The sequence below is a fragment of the Gigantopelta aegis genome, chromosome 3, assembly GCF_016097555.1.
Source record: "Gigantopelta aegis isolate Gae_Host chromosome 3, Gae_host_genome, whole genome shotgun sequence".
NCBI classification, from domain to species: domain Eukaryota; kingdom Metazoa; phylum Mollusca; class Gastropoda; order Neomphalida; family Peltospiridae; genus Gigantopelta; species Gigantopelta aegis.
In genome coordinates, this window is record NC_054701.1 from 79,577,489 (window position 1) to 79,592,536 (window position 15,048).

At 37.4% G+C, this 15,048-nt stretch overlaps 1 protein-coding gene across 5 annotated transcripts in view; it reads right to left on the reverse strand.

The window, feature by feature from the left end:
• Positions 1-15,048, reverse strand: part of LOC121369134 (sarcolemmal membrane-associated protein-like) — a 141,831-nt gene that overhangs the window by 26,029 nt on the left and 100,754 nt on the right. For 4 of the 5 annotated variants that reach the window (XM_041494006.1, XM_041494004.1, XM_041494005.1 and 1 more), the window contains exons 17-20: positions 8,690-8,755; positions 6,014-6,076; positions 5,188-5,367; positions 383-445 (exon numbers count right to left, since the gene is read on the reverse strand). In XM_041494006.1, coding sequence (XP_041349940.1) covers positions 383-445; positions 5,188-5,367; positions 6,014-6,076; positions 8,690-8,755 — 372 coding nt within the window. The remainder of the gene's footprint in view (positions 1-382; positions 446-5,187; positions 5,368-6,013; positions 6,077-8,689; positions 8,756-15,048) is intronic. The other variant, XM_041494003.1, reaches the window with a different exon arrangement.

Below are 15,048 nucleotides of genomic sequence, written 5' to 3' on the forward strand. Positions count from 1 at the left end.
CCTTACTAAAACACAATATGACAATTGAAAGGGTTAATTTAATCAAGCGTAAGTTAAGAGAGATAATATAAATGGAAACACTAACAGACATACAGAGAGAGAGAGAGAGAGATAGAGATAGAGAGAGAGATAGAGAGAGAGAGAGAGAGAGAGAGAGAGAGAGAGAGAGAGAGAGAGAGAGAGAGAGAGAGAGGGAGGGGGGAGAGGAAGAGGGAGGGAGAGGGAGAGGGAGGGAGAGGGAAAGGGAGGGAGGAAGGGAGGGAGAGGGAGGGAGAGGGAGGGAGAGGGAGAGAGAGAAACAGAGGGGAAATAGAGGAGATAGAGATGGTGTGAGTGCATGTGTGAGTGCATGTGCATAGAGGAAAAGACAATATTATGTTACCTTTGTATTTTATAAGTTCAAATTCTGCTCGTCTCTGGGCTTCCCTGGCCTCATCCAAAAGAGCTGAAAGCAAAACAAAATCTTGTGTTGGAAAAAGGATGCTAACATTGCTTAGACTTGTAGTTAGAGATGAACATTGAAAAGACAAGAATGCACACATGCTTCTTACATATTAAAGGAAAGGATGTTCAAATGGTTTTTTGAGGTGGGTTTTTTTCGCAACTGTAACCTGATCATGATCATTTTCTGAATTAGTGTTAGTACTTCCCATACTGGAAAGGAGTGCTCAAGGGCACATTACTATTTATGCAGGTAACATACTAAAAAGGATGCTTCAAATTGTTTACATAATTTCTCAACCAATGTTGCACTAGGCAAAAAGTGATGGTCTTTGTGAGAATACTACAATTATATAAAAGACATATCTAGCAGAATCTAAGAGACAGACTGGCCAAATCTAGCAGAATCTAAGAGACAGACTGGCCAAATCTAGCAGAATCTAAGAGACAGACTGGCCAAATCTAGCAGAATCTAAGAGACAGACTGGCCAAATCTAAGAGACAGACTGGCCAAATCTAGCAGAATCTAAGAGACAGACTGGCCAAATCTAGCAGACTCTAAGAGACAGACTGGCCAAATCTAGCAGAATCTAAGAGACAGACTGGCCAAATCTAAGAGACAGACTGGCCCAATCTAAGAGACACAGACTGGCCCAATTTAAGAGACAGACTGGCCGGCCCAATCTAAGAGAGACAGACTGGCCGGCCCAATCTAAGAGAGACAGACTGGCCGGCCCAATCTAAGAGAGACAGACTGGCCGGCCCAATCTAAGAGAGACAGACTGGCCCAATCTAAGAGACAGACTGGCCCAATTTAAGAGAGACAGACTGGCCCAATCTAAGAGACAGACTGGCCCAATCTAAGAGAGACAGACTGGCCCAATCTAAGAGAGACAGACTGGCCCAATCTAAGAGAGACAGACTGGCCCAATCTAAGAGGCAGACTGGCCCAATCTAAGAGACAGACTGGCCCAATCTAAGAGAGACAGACTGGCCCAATCTAAGAGAGACAGACTGGCCCAATCTAAGAGACAGACTGGCCCAATCTAAGAGAGACAGACTGGCCCAATCTAAGAGACAGACTGGCCCAATCTAAGAGAGACAGACTGGCCCAATCTAAGAGAGACAGACTGGCCCAATCTAAGAGACAGACTGGCCCAATCTAAGAGAGACAGACTGGCCCAATCTAAGAGACAGACTGGCCCAATCTAAGAGACAGACTGGCCCAATCTAAGAGACAGACTGGCCCAATCTAAGAGAGACAGACTGGCCCAATCTAAGAGAGACAGACTGGCCCAATCTAAGAGACAGACTGGCCCAATCTAAGAGAGACAGACTGGCCCAATCTAAGAGACAGACTGGCCCAATCTAAGAGAGACAGACTGGCCCAATCTAAGAGAGACAGACTGGCCCAATCTAAGAGAGACAGACTGGCCCAATCTAAGAGACAGACTGGCCCAATCTAAGAGAGACAGACTGGCCCAATCTAAGAGAGACAGACTGGCCCAATCTAAGAGACAGACTGGCCCAATCTAAGAGAGACAGACTGGCCCAATCTAAGAGACAGACTGGCCCAATCTAAGAGAGACAGACTGGCCCAATCTAAGAGAGACAGACTGGCCCAATCTAAGAGGCAGACTGGCCCAATCTAAGAGACAGACTGGCCCAATCTAAGAGACAGACTGGCCCAATCTAAGAGAGACAGACTGGCCCAATCTAAGAGACAGACTGGCCCAATCTAAGAGGCAGACTGGCCCAATCTAAGAGAGACAGACTGGCCCAATCTAAGAGACAGACTGGCCCAATCTAAGAGAGACAGACTGGCCCAATCTAAGAGACAGACTGGCCCAATCTAAGAGACAGACTGGCCCAATCTAAGAGAGACAGACTGGCCGAATCTAAGAGAGACAGACTGGCCGAATCTAAGAGACAGACTGGCCCAATCTAAGAGAGACAGACTGGCCCAATCTAAGAGACAGACTGGCCCAATCTAAGAGACAGACTGGCCCAATCTAAGAGACAGACTGGCCCAATCTAAGAGAGACAGACTGGCCCAATCTAAGAGAGACAGACTGGCCCAATCTAAGAGACAGACTGGCCCAATCTAAGAGAGACAGACTGGCCCAATCTAAGAGACAGACTGGCCCAATCTAAGAGAGACAGACTGGCCCAATCTAAGAGACAGACTGGCCCAATCTAAGAGAGACAGACTGGCCCAATCTAAGAGAGACAGACTGGCCCAATCTAAGAGAGACAGACTGGCCCAATCTAAGACACAGACTGGCCCAATCTAAGAGAGACAGACTGGCCCAATCTAAGAGAGACAGACTGGCCCAATCTAAGAGACAGACTGGCCCAATCTAAGAGACAGACTGGCCCAATCTACGGAAGGAAGGAAATGTTTTATTTAAAGGGACAGACCCTAGTTTTTAAACACTATGGCATAATTTTCACCTAGACTATAGTTTCAACCAGTAAAAATGGATAGTAAGTTTGGTTAATTTACAAACCTGTAACAAATGTGGATACAACAGAGTGAAACAAAGAGTCTGTGATGTTGAAATACCCTTAAAAATAAACTAAAACGCGACTCCGTAACTTGCGTTTTTACAAATATGAAAAATGCAGTTTGTGGTATTAGAAACACTTCGTTGTACAGAAATGGATTACCTAAACAATAAAATATATGTAATGTTTGATTTCATTGATCATAAACTGCTCTAATAGTGAAAAAATATGCCTTAGTGTTTAAAAACTAGGATCTGTCCCTTTAACGACGCACTCAACACATTTTTATTTACGGTTATATGGCGTCAGACATGGTTATGGACCACACAGATATTGAGAGAGGAAACCCACTGTCGCCACTTCATGGGCTACTCTATTTGATTAGCAGCAAGGGATCTTTTATATGCACCATCCCACAGACAGGGTAGTACATACCACAGCCTTTGATATGCCAGTTGTGGTGCACTGGCTGGAACAAGAAATAGCCCAATGGGCCCACTGACCGTCAGAATCTAAGTGACAGACTGGTTAGAATGTAGGAGACAGACTGGTCAGAATTTTAAGAGATCCAATTTGTTCAGGAAAGTAGCCAGTATAAAAATGTGTAAAGACACACTGGCTTATCTCACTGGAAAACTGAAGCTTAAGGCTTCATATGGGTACAAAAAACCAGATGAGCAATATTTTACTCTAAAGTAATATTTAAACAATATTTCCACATAGGTCGTTGAGTATTCTGCAAGTATCTTACCTTTCCACTTCCTGTCCTCATCGCTGGAGTCTAGTGGTCAAGCAAAATAAGCAATATTTCCTCAACGAGAGAAAAAACAATCAGCTGAATGGATCCACCAAGGTGGTTCGATCCTGTGATGCAAGCACCTCAGGCATGCTCTCAACTAACGGAGCTAAATCCCGCCTCTTATAAAACTTTTAGTCCCGAGTCAATCTCAAATGACGTCACACACATACAATTTGTATGGCGTTGTCATGACATTACTGTCTCAGACTCTTAGTCTCAAGTCTAGACTCTAAAAGTTTTGTAAGCACCAGGCCAGGATGTCTGATGGTCACACAAAATAAACAATATTTCCCTGTAGGTTGTTGAGTATTCTGTCAGTATCTTACCTTTCCACTTGCTGTTGTCGTCGCTGGCTGTCGAAGGCACGGTCTGGTGGTCACACAAAATAAACAATATTTCCCTGTAGGTTGTTGAGTATTCTGTCAGTATCTTACCTTTCCACTTGCTGTTGTCGTCGTTGGCTGTCGAAGGCACGGTCTGGTGGTCACACAAAATAAACAAAATGTCCCTGTAGGTTGTTGAGTATTCTGTCAGTATCTTACCTTTCCACTTGCTGTTGTCGTCGCTGGCTGTCGAAGGCACGGTCTGGTGGTCACACAAAATAAACAAAATTTCCCTGTAGGTTGTTGAGTATTCTGTCAGTATCTTACCTTTCCACTTGCTGTTGTCGTCGCTGGCTGTCAAAGGCACGGTCTGGTGGTCACACAAAATAAACAATATTTCCCTGTAGGTTGTTGAGTATTCTGTCAGTATCTTACCTTTCCACTTGCTGTTGTCATCGCTGGCTGTCGAAGGCACGGTCTGGTGGTCACACAAAATAAACAATATTTCCCTGTAGGTTGTTGAGTATTCTGTCAGTATCTTACCTTTCCACTTGCTGTTGTCATCGCTGGCTGTCGAAGGCACGGTCTGGTGGTCACACAAAATAAACAATATTTCCCTGTAGGTTGTTGGAGTATTCTGTCAGTATCTTACCTTTCCACTTGCTGTCGTCGTCGCTGGCTGTCGAAGGTACGGTCTGGTGGTCACACAAAATAAACAATATTTCCCTGTAGGTTGTTGAGTATTCTGTCAGTATCTTACCTTTCCACTTGCTGTCGTCGTCGCTGGCTGTAGAAGGCACGGTCTGGTGGTCAGTGTCTTACCTTTCCACTTGCTGTCATCGTCGCTGGCTGTTGAAGGCACGGTCTGGTGGTCACACAAAATAAACAATATTTCCCTGTAGGTTGTTGAGTATTCTGTCAGTATCTTACCTTTCCACTTGCTGTCGTCGTCGCTGGCTGTAGAAGGCACGGTCTGGTGGTCAGTGTCTTACCTTTCCACTTGCTGTCGTCGTCGCTGGCTGTCGAAGGCACGGTCTGGTGGTCAGTGTCTTACCTTTCCACTTGCTGTCATCGCCGCTGGCTGTCAAAGGCACTGTCTGGTGGTCAATGTCTTACCTTTCCACTTGCTGTCGTCGTCGTCGCTGGATGTCGAAGGCACGGTCTGGTGGTGCGGGACGCCATTCAGCGCAGACACGCCACTCACTCGGTTGTCGTGGTGGACCAGCGTCATGTCCGCCTTGTCAGACTGAGGTATCTTGTACAGGTTCAGCTCAGCCTCTAGCTGCTCTATCTGACCTACAGAGGTTTTAAAAAAGGCCAAATTGTTCAAAGCATAGTTAAATTAGGATTTATTTTTACCTATATGAGTAAAAAAAAAAAGGCCCAGTTGTTCAAAGGATAGTTAAATTAGGATATTTTCTGACCTATAGGAGTAAAAAAAAACAAAAAACCTGTGTTGTTCAAATGGGTTAGTATAATATTTTTATTTTTATTCTTTTTGGACAAATACAAAATAAACTTTACATCTGATTATGTACGGATGCCTTTGGTTGTTCTAAATCTAGTTTCAATATTATGTTTTCAATTATTACTTATATTTTTTTACCCGTATCCCCCGTATTATTTTTTCAATCTCTGAACCATGCAGTCAAGATGTTTAGCTTTATTTATACTATTCTCTATCTGATCTTCTGAATTCCATGATTGTATTCATCTAGAATTTTACTTTTAGTACTTTAATATTATCCTCAGGACAGGTAATTCATGTAGTACACCACTGGCTATGTATGGAGTTGATCTTGATCTACTTCCTTACCTTCTAGTGAATGTATCTTACCTTCTAGTGAATGTATCTTACTTTCTAGTGAATGTATCTTACCTTCTAGTGAATGTATCTTATCTTCTAGTGAATGTATCTTATCTTCTAGTGAATGTATCTTACCTTCTAGTGAATGTATTAGGTCATTGCTGCTTTCACACTGGCGGCGAGATTCCTTAAGTTGCACTGAAATAACAAAGATATAGCACATATATAAAAACCAGCCCCTAAAGACCATTAGTGTATAAAATAATGTAACATACAATCTTTTTTCTTTCTTTTTTTAAATATTTCAAAGCTACCCAGACCAAATATTTAGTTATTTCAGTACTTCCATTAAAAAAAAATAAAAAAAAATAAAAATACAAACATCAAATGTATTATTTCAGGCACCCGTGGTTATGTCACTATAGAAACAAAAGGGCATTACTAGCTGCAAATGTCATATATGTAGCATGTTAAAACTGACTTCTGCATTTTTTGTTATTGAACCAATTCAAGAAAACTGGTTACCAGAAAACTTTATTGATACAAAATTAATGTCTCAGATTTCCATGCAAACCAGTAGAGATGCATATACTTGTCTTTCTTCCAGTGGAATGTTTGGAAAGATTTTATCAATATAAACACTTGAATATATTTTTGTACAATTAGTAGGCTGTGCATTTAAATAATGAAAACATATCCTAGGGTACCAAATTATAGATATATGCAAAGGTTTATTCTCAGTAACCAGTCAGCCCTCTAAAGTGTGACTGATCTGGTCGCAAATTGGTCGCGTATGCGACCATTTTTTTCATTTGGCGACTAATACATTTCATACTATCTATATAAAAATGCAAGTAGGCGCCATCTGGCTCCTAGATGAAAAAGTTAACATAGCGGGCTGCTAGTGCACACTTTATCCCTCTACCAAAAGATCCTGTTTATTTTATATGCTACAGGAAATGTGTACAACCTGTTAATTTTGTGATTCACAGACTGCTGTATTTTTTTAATATTGAAAATTAGACTAAATAAAGATTCATTCAATCAAACTTGTTTGAGTAAAATATTTGCCAACCTAGACCACCTTGATTCCCTGAAATATATAAATCCCCAATTACCCAATAATACCCAGCAACATTTTTCATCAATACACTGCACCATCTGTTAAAATATTGGGCTCCCCATTTTGCAATATCATTTGTGATACAAACATGATACATATCACTGAAACAAAATTATAAACATGACACCAAATATTATTGAAACAAACATTGTGAGTGTACAAACTATGCGCACACACGCACACACACACACACACACACACACACCAAAAAAAAAGAAGAAAAAAAGAAGAATTATAATAAATATTTAATAGTATGTATTGCACATAAGACAATAATTTCATAAATACAAACGAATATAAAAAGAAGCACAAAGCAACACAAACTGGAAAAGATAGCAATTCAAACAGCAATGCTGGTAGCAGAAGTTCAATACCATGCAATTTTAATACACAGTCAACGATTTACTTTTTCAAAGTTCTGTGTCCATAGATATAATGAACATCTCAATATTAGATATTCTACTATTACTGCCATCAATTACAAATACTATTTTACACATCTATTTTATTTTTAAACATATCTTCTTTTTTTTCTTGTGGGGAGAGGGGAGAGTTCTACTTTTACTATTCTATCTCTTTCTATGGGTTAGTAAACTGTCATAATATTGTTGTTATGATAATTGATTTAGTTAGAGTGACAGAAATCATGTTGCTACAACATCAGCTACGCCTACAGTACTGGGACCTAATTCACTAAATTGTCGCAATTTTGCGATATCATAGTGCAGTGCAGTGCAAAAAGACTTGCAAAGAGGATGCTTTGTTGTCTAGCAGAGTCTAAGAGACACTTTGTGAATTAGGCCTCTGAACAGTAGCAAGAACTCTTTTATATGTACTTTCCCAAAGAGAGAACAAAACATACAACAGAGATTTTCATATAGAGAACGAAAGTTTTAAAAGTCAGACAATGTCCCTGACGATGATCCATCCTACAGTATCAAGTAAGAAACATTGATACCAGTGTAAATATGTCAATAAAGTACTTTATTAAACCAACTAGAACATTACAAATTTTTTTTATTATTTAACGATGCACTCAACACATTTCATTGACGGTTATATGGCGTCAGACATATGGTTAAGGACCACACAGATGTTGAGAGAGAAACCCACTGTCGCCACTTCATGGGCTACTCTTTTCGATTAGCAGCAAGGGATCTTTTATATGCACTATCCCAGACAGGGTAGTACATACCATGGCCTTTGATATACTAGTCATGGTGCACTGGCTGAAACGAGAAATAGCCCAATGGGCCCACCGACGGGGATCGATCCCAACAGAACATTAAAAATATGTGAAAAAAATGGCTGACTTGCAAATATCCCCATCATTTCCAACATTAGTACTTACAAGTATCTTAACCACTTCACTATGCAATAATTAGTAGATTTAGTGAAAATTCTGAAGAAGCTATCTGCATCTCTGAAATTGTTTTGGTGTGAAGTCTTTGTTATTTCATCATGTTTAAATTTTATTTAAAACTGCTCAACTGAAAAAGAAAAACCAATTGATGGATAACCTTTCCACATATTGTGATACATGTTTTCATTGATTATATACAAAGATGATTAGTAGGATATTACAAAATCCACAACATCTGCTAATTAAGGGAGTACATGTATATATGATGGTGGCCAGCTACAGATTATATATATATATGGGCCACCGGTTCTGACTAACCACTTACATTTTAAATCATGTTGTGTATTTTCCATCAATTGGTTCAACTGTGTGTCGGTAAGCTTTAAGCTGTCTGCACAAATAAAACAGAAAGAAACAAAATGGTGAAAAGCATGTTAGTATAAAAGAAGGAAAAACTCAAAAGGCATGGAAATAAGAACAATCCAATGAAATAAAGAAGAAAGAAGCAAAATACGAGTCGAAGTTACAAAAGGTGATCATCGTTAAACGTGGACAAAATAAGACATAATGCATGTCATTAAACATGTGCATTTACCATAAATTATTAAGATAATTTTAAAGACAAATTTAATATATTTTATATAAATTATTAAATGTATATGGCTGTTTAGGAAATGTGTATTAATACATATGGCTGTTTAGGAAATGATTATTTATCATAAATTATTAAGATACTTTTTAAGACAAATTTAATATATTTTATATAAATTATTAAATATACAGGGCTATTTAGGAATGTTTAATATGACTAAACGATAAATCCTTTCGTAAATTCAGCACTATAAAATTAATAACTATAGCACAATAAAAGAAAAACAGCAATTATAAAACAAAAGTAAAGAACTGAAAAGTAGACTTGGTTCCATGAATACATAGATTCATGTAAAACATTTTGGGTCATTTTTCGTGAACAACAATTCAGCCGTCATTCACAATTCAAATAAGTTTTCCAGGAATGACAAAAATCTACATTTAGTGTTTCCTATTGAATTTGGATCTCATTTTAAAGTCAAGCTACATGTAGATTTGTTACACTGGTGGTTTAAACTGTTCATCCTTCCTGTGGAGAAATTTCCCATAGTCTTTACAGACTTTAACTTACATACATGTTGTACTCACCAATTTTTTCTCCGTATGTATCAAAGTCTGTTTGTTTAGCAGCAAGGGATTTTTTATATGCACTTTCCCATCCCACAGACACTAGATAAAGTCAGTGAGACCGTAAATCACATTACAGGCCTAACCAGCTAATCTTACCCAATAGCAGCAAGGATTCTTTTACATACATTTTCCTAAGACAGGACAATGAAATCTAGTAATGGAGCACTGGTTAGGATGGAGAAAAAACATGATGGGTCTATCCAAAGGTGATAAATGCTATGATTCTAAGAAGTCTACTACAGAGCTACACCCCACCCCCTATTCTACATGACGGAAACAATGGAGCTACACCCCACCCCCTATTCTACATGACAGAAACAATGGAGCTACACCCCACCCCCTATTCTACATGACAGAAACAATGGAGCTACACCCCACCCCCTATTCTACATGACAGAAACAATGGAGCTACACCCCACCCCCTATTCTACATGACAGAAACAATGGAGATACACCCCACCCCCTATTCTACATGACAGAAACAATGGAGATACACCCCACCCCCTATTCTACATGACAGAAACAATGGAGCTATACCCCACCCCCTATTCTACAATGTACATGACAGAAACAATGGAGCTACACCCCACCCCCTATTCTACATGACAGAAGCAATGGAGCTACACCCCACCCCCTATTCTACATGACAGAAACAATTCACAGAGTTCCATGCAATTTGTTTTCAGACTCTTAACCATTGTAAGCAGGCACAGGATCAGAGCAAACTGATGTGTTGTGAATGCTAGATGTGTAAAACTGATAAGCATTAAGTCAACTATAACCAAACATTACAAACATCTACATAGGCTTTGATTAGCAAATCGAATTGTTTTTAAATGTTATTAATAATTTACATATATCAAATGTGACTAGGACATGTTGGTTTTCAGATAATATGTCTGCAATAGCAAGACAATATACTTCACGCATGAACTAAACAAGTGATTATGAATAACAGACCTTACTATCAATATCACGTAATAATATCTTTGCTTTAGACTTACTGCTGTCATTTTAAAAATTATTTTTACTGACAGTGTTATATATTGAACAACAACAATATATTATGAAAGTCTGTTTTTATGGTAACATATTCTAAGTGATATACACTGATAATATATTATGCATTTCTGTTTTTATGGTAACATATCCTGTGACAACATATTCTGCAAGTCTGTTTTTATGGTAACATATTCTAAGTGATATACAGTGACAATATAATTGTGCAAGTCTCTTTTTAGGGCAACATATTGACAGTGATATTCAGTGATCTAGATTAACTACCTTGTCCTACCACTAAACCCTTTGATAGATTAGGTGTCAGCACATAACATCATTCTCAATTAAAACATCCAGCTAACAAATATGTTTTAATGTTTCTGCAAGCACATATTTCATATTACGTTTTCTGTTGTCTTTTTCACGGATAACTAAAGATATTTTAATAGTCAAGGAAAACACTGATTGTATGCCCACCCTCAGTTATGATGGCATAGTGTATCTAGTTGAATCTATTTTTTATAGTAATAATAAAAATGCAGTGGTGTTTAATAAAGAAGCTGAAATGAAATTGTTCTAAATATTACAGGTTCTACCAATTGCATACCTTCATGTCAAATGTAGAACATTAATACAAATGGCTGCTTACAAAATATTTCATGATTCCACCAAACCACTGACACACTAACCTAACAACCCATCAACCCAAGTACAAACTCCCATATCAGCAGACACAACCAAAATAACAAAATTAATTTATCTAAAACCCACACAATGACCACAATTCAATGGTGTATATAAACATTATTATAGTGAGAGATATCAAAATCAAGACAAGGTCATTATTAAGAATAATGCTGAATTATTCCCTGTAATAAAAACTGGTCATCATATCTCCAGAACTTATGAAGTCAAACATAACAAAAATGAACAACAATATTTGAACACAATTGTAAATATAGGTAGTGTTTGATTTGAACAAGTTTTTAAACGCTACATTCGAGTTTGTAAATCTAACACCTTGAACACGACCCAGACACATGGGATAGCATTCTTGGGTTCAAAGTACACGTATTCAATTACAAATTTTATTGAGCATGTGAAAAAGCAACACAACCCTTGGGTGCTCAAATCAAACTTGACCATATATCCTCACCTTCTAATTTAGCAACTTGTTCGATATATCTGAATGCATCCCTGCGTGCCTCTAACTCCTCTAATAGGAATGAACAATACACATGAAAACCAACAGAAATACAAAGAGTATCAAACTAAAACAACTAAAAATCGGTTTATATAACTGATGAAAACAATCTAAAAATAATTGAAGTAATTGAAGTACTTTTCAAAGCACACACAAGATTATCAACCAATCAGCATTCTATTAAGGCTGATTTTCATGTACGAGATTATGGTAGTAAGATGCAGAAACGGACATATAGAAAAGTTAATTCTGTACTTATCAATAGCAGTTTTTCCATGTGCACAGAGAGGTTTTTGGTGATAAAACAAAATTTTGTTTAATGACACCACTAGAGCACATTGATTAATTAATCATTAGCTAGTGGATGTCAAACATTTGGTAATTTTGAAATATAGTCTTAGAGAAAAAAACCACTACATTTTTCCATTAGTAGCAAAGGATTTTTTATATGCACCATCTCACAGACAAGATAGCACATACCACAGCCTTTGATATACCAGTCATGGTACACTGGCTGGAACAAGTCACTGAATAAAGTCAAATGACTTTAAACCATATGAGGTAAATAACAGCAAGCACTGTAGATATTTGGAAATATATCCTCCCTCACTATTTACATGTACAAGCAGGTTTAGTCCTAACATGTATTCACATTCTATATATATTATAGTCCATTCTGTAGTCCCATATGATACTGTTACCAATATAACATTACATGTATTTAGACCCATATTATAAAAGTGTGTGTATATATGTGTTTGTGTGTATGTGTGAGTATGTGTGTGTGTGTGAATATGTGTGTGTGTGTGTATGTGTGTGTGAGTATGTCTGTGTCTGTGTATGTGTGTGTCTGTGTGTGATGATGATGATGATGATGATGATGATGATGACGACGATAATTTATATACATTGTATTTGTTTTATATCCAACTAAAAATAAAGTATGCCGTAGAAGGCATGCAGCCTGTTATCATAACAGTTACCAATATTTACAGATATTTCAGACAAGTGTAAACCGTGATCACCACATTTCTCAAACCTCCAAACCTCCACAGTCCATTGTATTAAAAACCAAGAAAACCAGTTTAAAACAACTGTAACCAAACACCCTTACCTGCTAGATCTATAGCATATCCAGAATGTGTTCTTTTAGATGCCTTGTGTGTTGCAATCTTCTCTAACATGAGGCAATCAAAATCGTATATCAATATATGTAAATTAACATCAAAATGTATATTCATCAGGTACGGCAAGTGAAGACTGAACTATCTCTAACATAGGAAATCAAAATAGTATATCAATATATGCAAATTAACATCAAAATGTATATTCATCAGGTACAGTGTGTGAAGAATGAACTATCCCTAACATGAGGCAATCAAAATAGTATATCAATATATGCAAATTGAAATCAAAATGTATATTCATCAGGTATGGTATGTGAAGACTGCAAGAGTGAGGGGTGTAATTGCTCAACTAGTTTGCCTTGGAGTTGACTATGGCAAAGACCCAAATTTAAACTAAGAGTGCTTTTACAGAAGTACATTATGTGTATCAATTAATAAGATTTTTGTTATCTATGTCTTACTTATGCACTAACCTGTATTTCATTAGTCAGGATAAACACCCAATGGAGGCGTACTAAATATTAATGGGGTTTTGGTTTTTTATTTGTTTTATTTGATTTTGTTTGTTTGTTAAATTCAAGTCTAATCTGAATAATGAATCAAAATCTGAGAATATGCAGTATGTGTGTGTGTGTGTATGTGTGTGTGCGCGTGCATGTGTTTGTGCTTGTGCTTATGTAGGTGTGTGTTTGTTATTGTGAATGAGTGCATGCCTGCATTTGTGTGCAAGCTTGCATTTGTGTGCAAGCTTGCATGTATGTGCATGTGTGTATGTGTTTTTTGTGAAAGGAAGAGTGGTAGATATTTCACGATTCAAGATTTTAAATGCACTATTGTGTATGGTACCAACATCACAGCCGAAATAAAACTATATATTATAATAGTAGATATTAGTAAGCTTACTAAAGATAATTAAAAGTTTTTATTATTTTGACTAGCAACTAGTAATGTAATTTCAATGAACAGATATTTTCATATATTGTTTTAGTATTACATAATGAAAGACCATAACATCTGTCTCAAACCTAACAGAAAAACATTAAAAAAAAATCAACAAAAACTGCCAACACAACTGAAAAGCATACCTTCTAACAAAGCAATTTTCTTTTTATATTTTTCACAATCCTTGTTCAACTTCTTTATCTTATCTAAAATGAGTGTACCATAATAATGAAATCCACAGCTGAAAGTAATTGATGAAAACTTGATCTACTTAGCTAAATATATACCAGGGACATATATATATATGTAAGATTATTAACCAATAAAAATTATGTAAACTCATAATTTGAGTCGTCTAGGATAAAAGTTGTTAACTTTTTGATAATTTGAATTTTACTACCATATTTCGATGGTAAGCATATAAATAAAAGTTAAAAGTTTGTTTTATTTAATGACACCACTAGAGCACATTGATTAATTAATCACTGGCTATTGGATGTCAAACATTTGGTAATTCTGACACGTAGTCATCAGAGGAAGCCCACTACATTTTTCTATTAATGCAGCAAGGGATCTTTTATATGCACTTTTCCACAGACAAAAAAAAGCACAAACCACTGCCTTTGACTAATTGTGGTGCACTGGTTGGAACGTGAAAACCCCCAATCAGTTGAATGGATCCACCAGAGGTGGTTCGATCCTGTGACTCAAGCACCTCAAGTGAGCACTCAGCCAACTGAGCTAAATCCTGCCCCTGGTAAGCATACAATGCTAAGTATTACTGGTATATTGAACATGAATTGTCCAGTAAAATGTTACGAATATTTTAATGTGTTTGTGGTTAGGTGAGCTACAATATTTCAGCTTTCAATATCTAGATGAACTGAATTTAAAATTTGTTTTGCTTAACAACACCACTAGAGAACACTGATTTATTAATCATCAGCTACTGAATGTCAAACATATGGTCATTCTGACACATAGAGAGGAAACCCACTACATTATTTCCATTAGTAGCAAGGGATCTTTTACATGCATCATCCCACAGACAGGATAGCACATACCACGGCCTTTGATATACCAGTCATGGTTCCCTGACTGAACGAACTGAATTTAGTAATTTCCTGATGTATAGCATCCTTACCTTCTGAGGAGCTCTCTTTTGCTGCATGTGTCTTAGAACCCAATCGC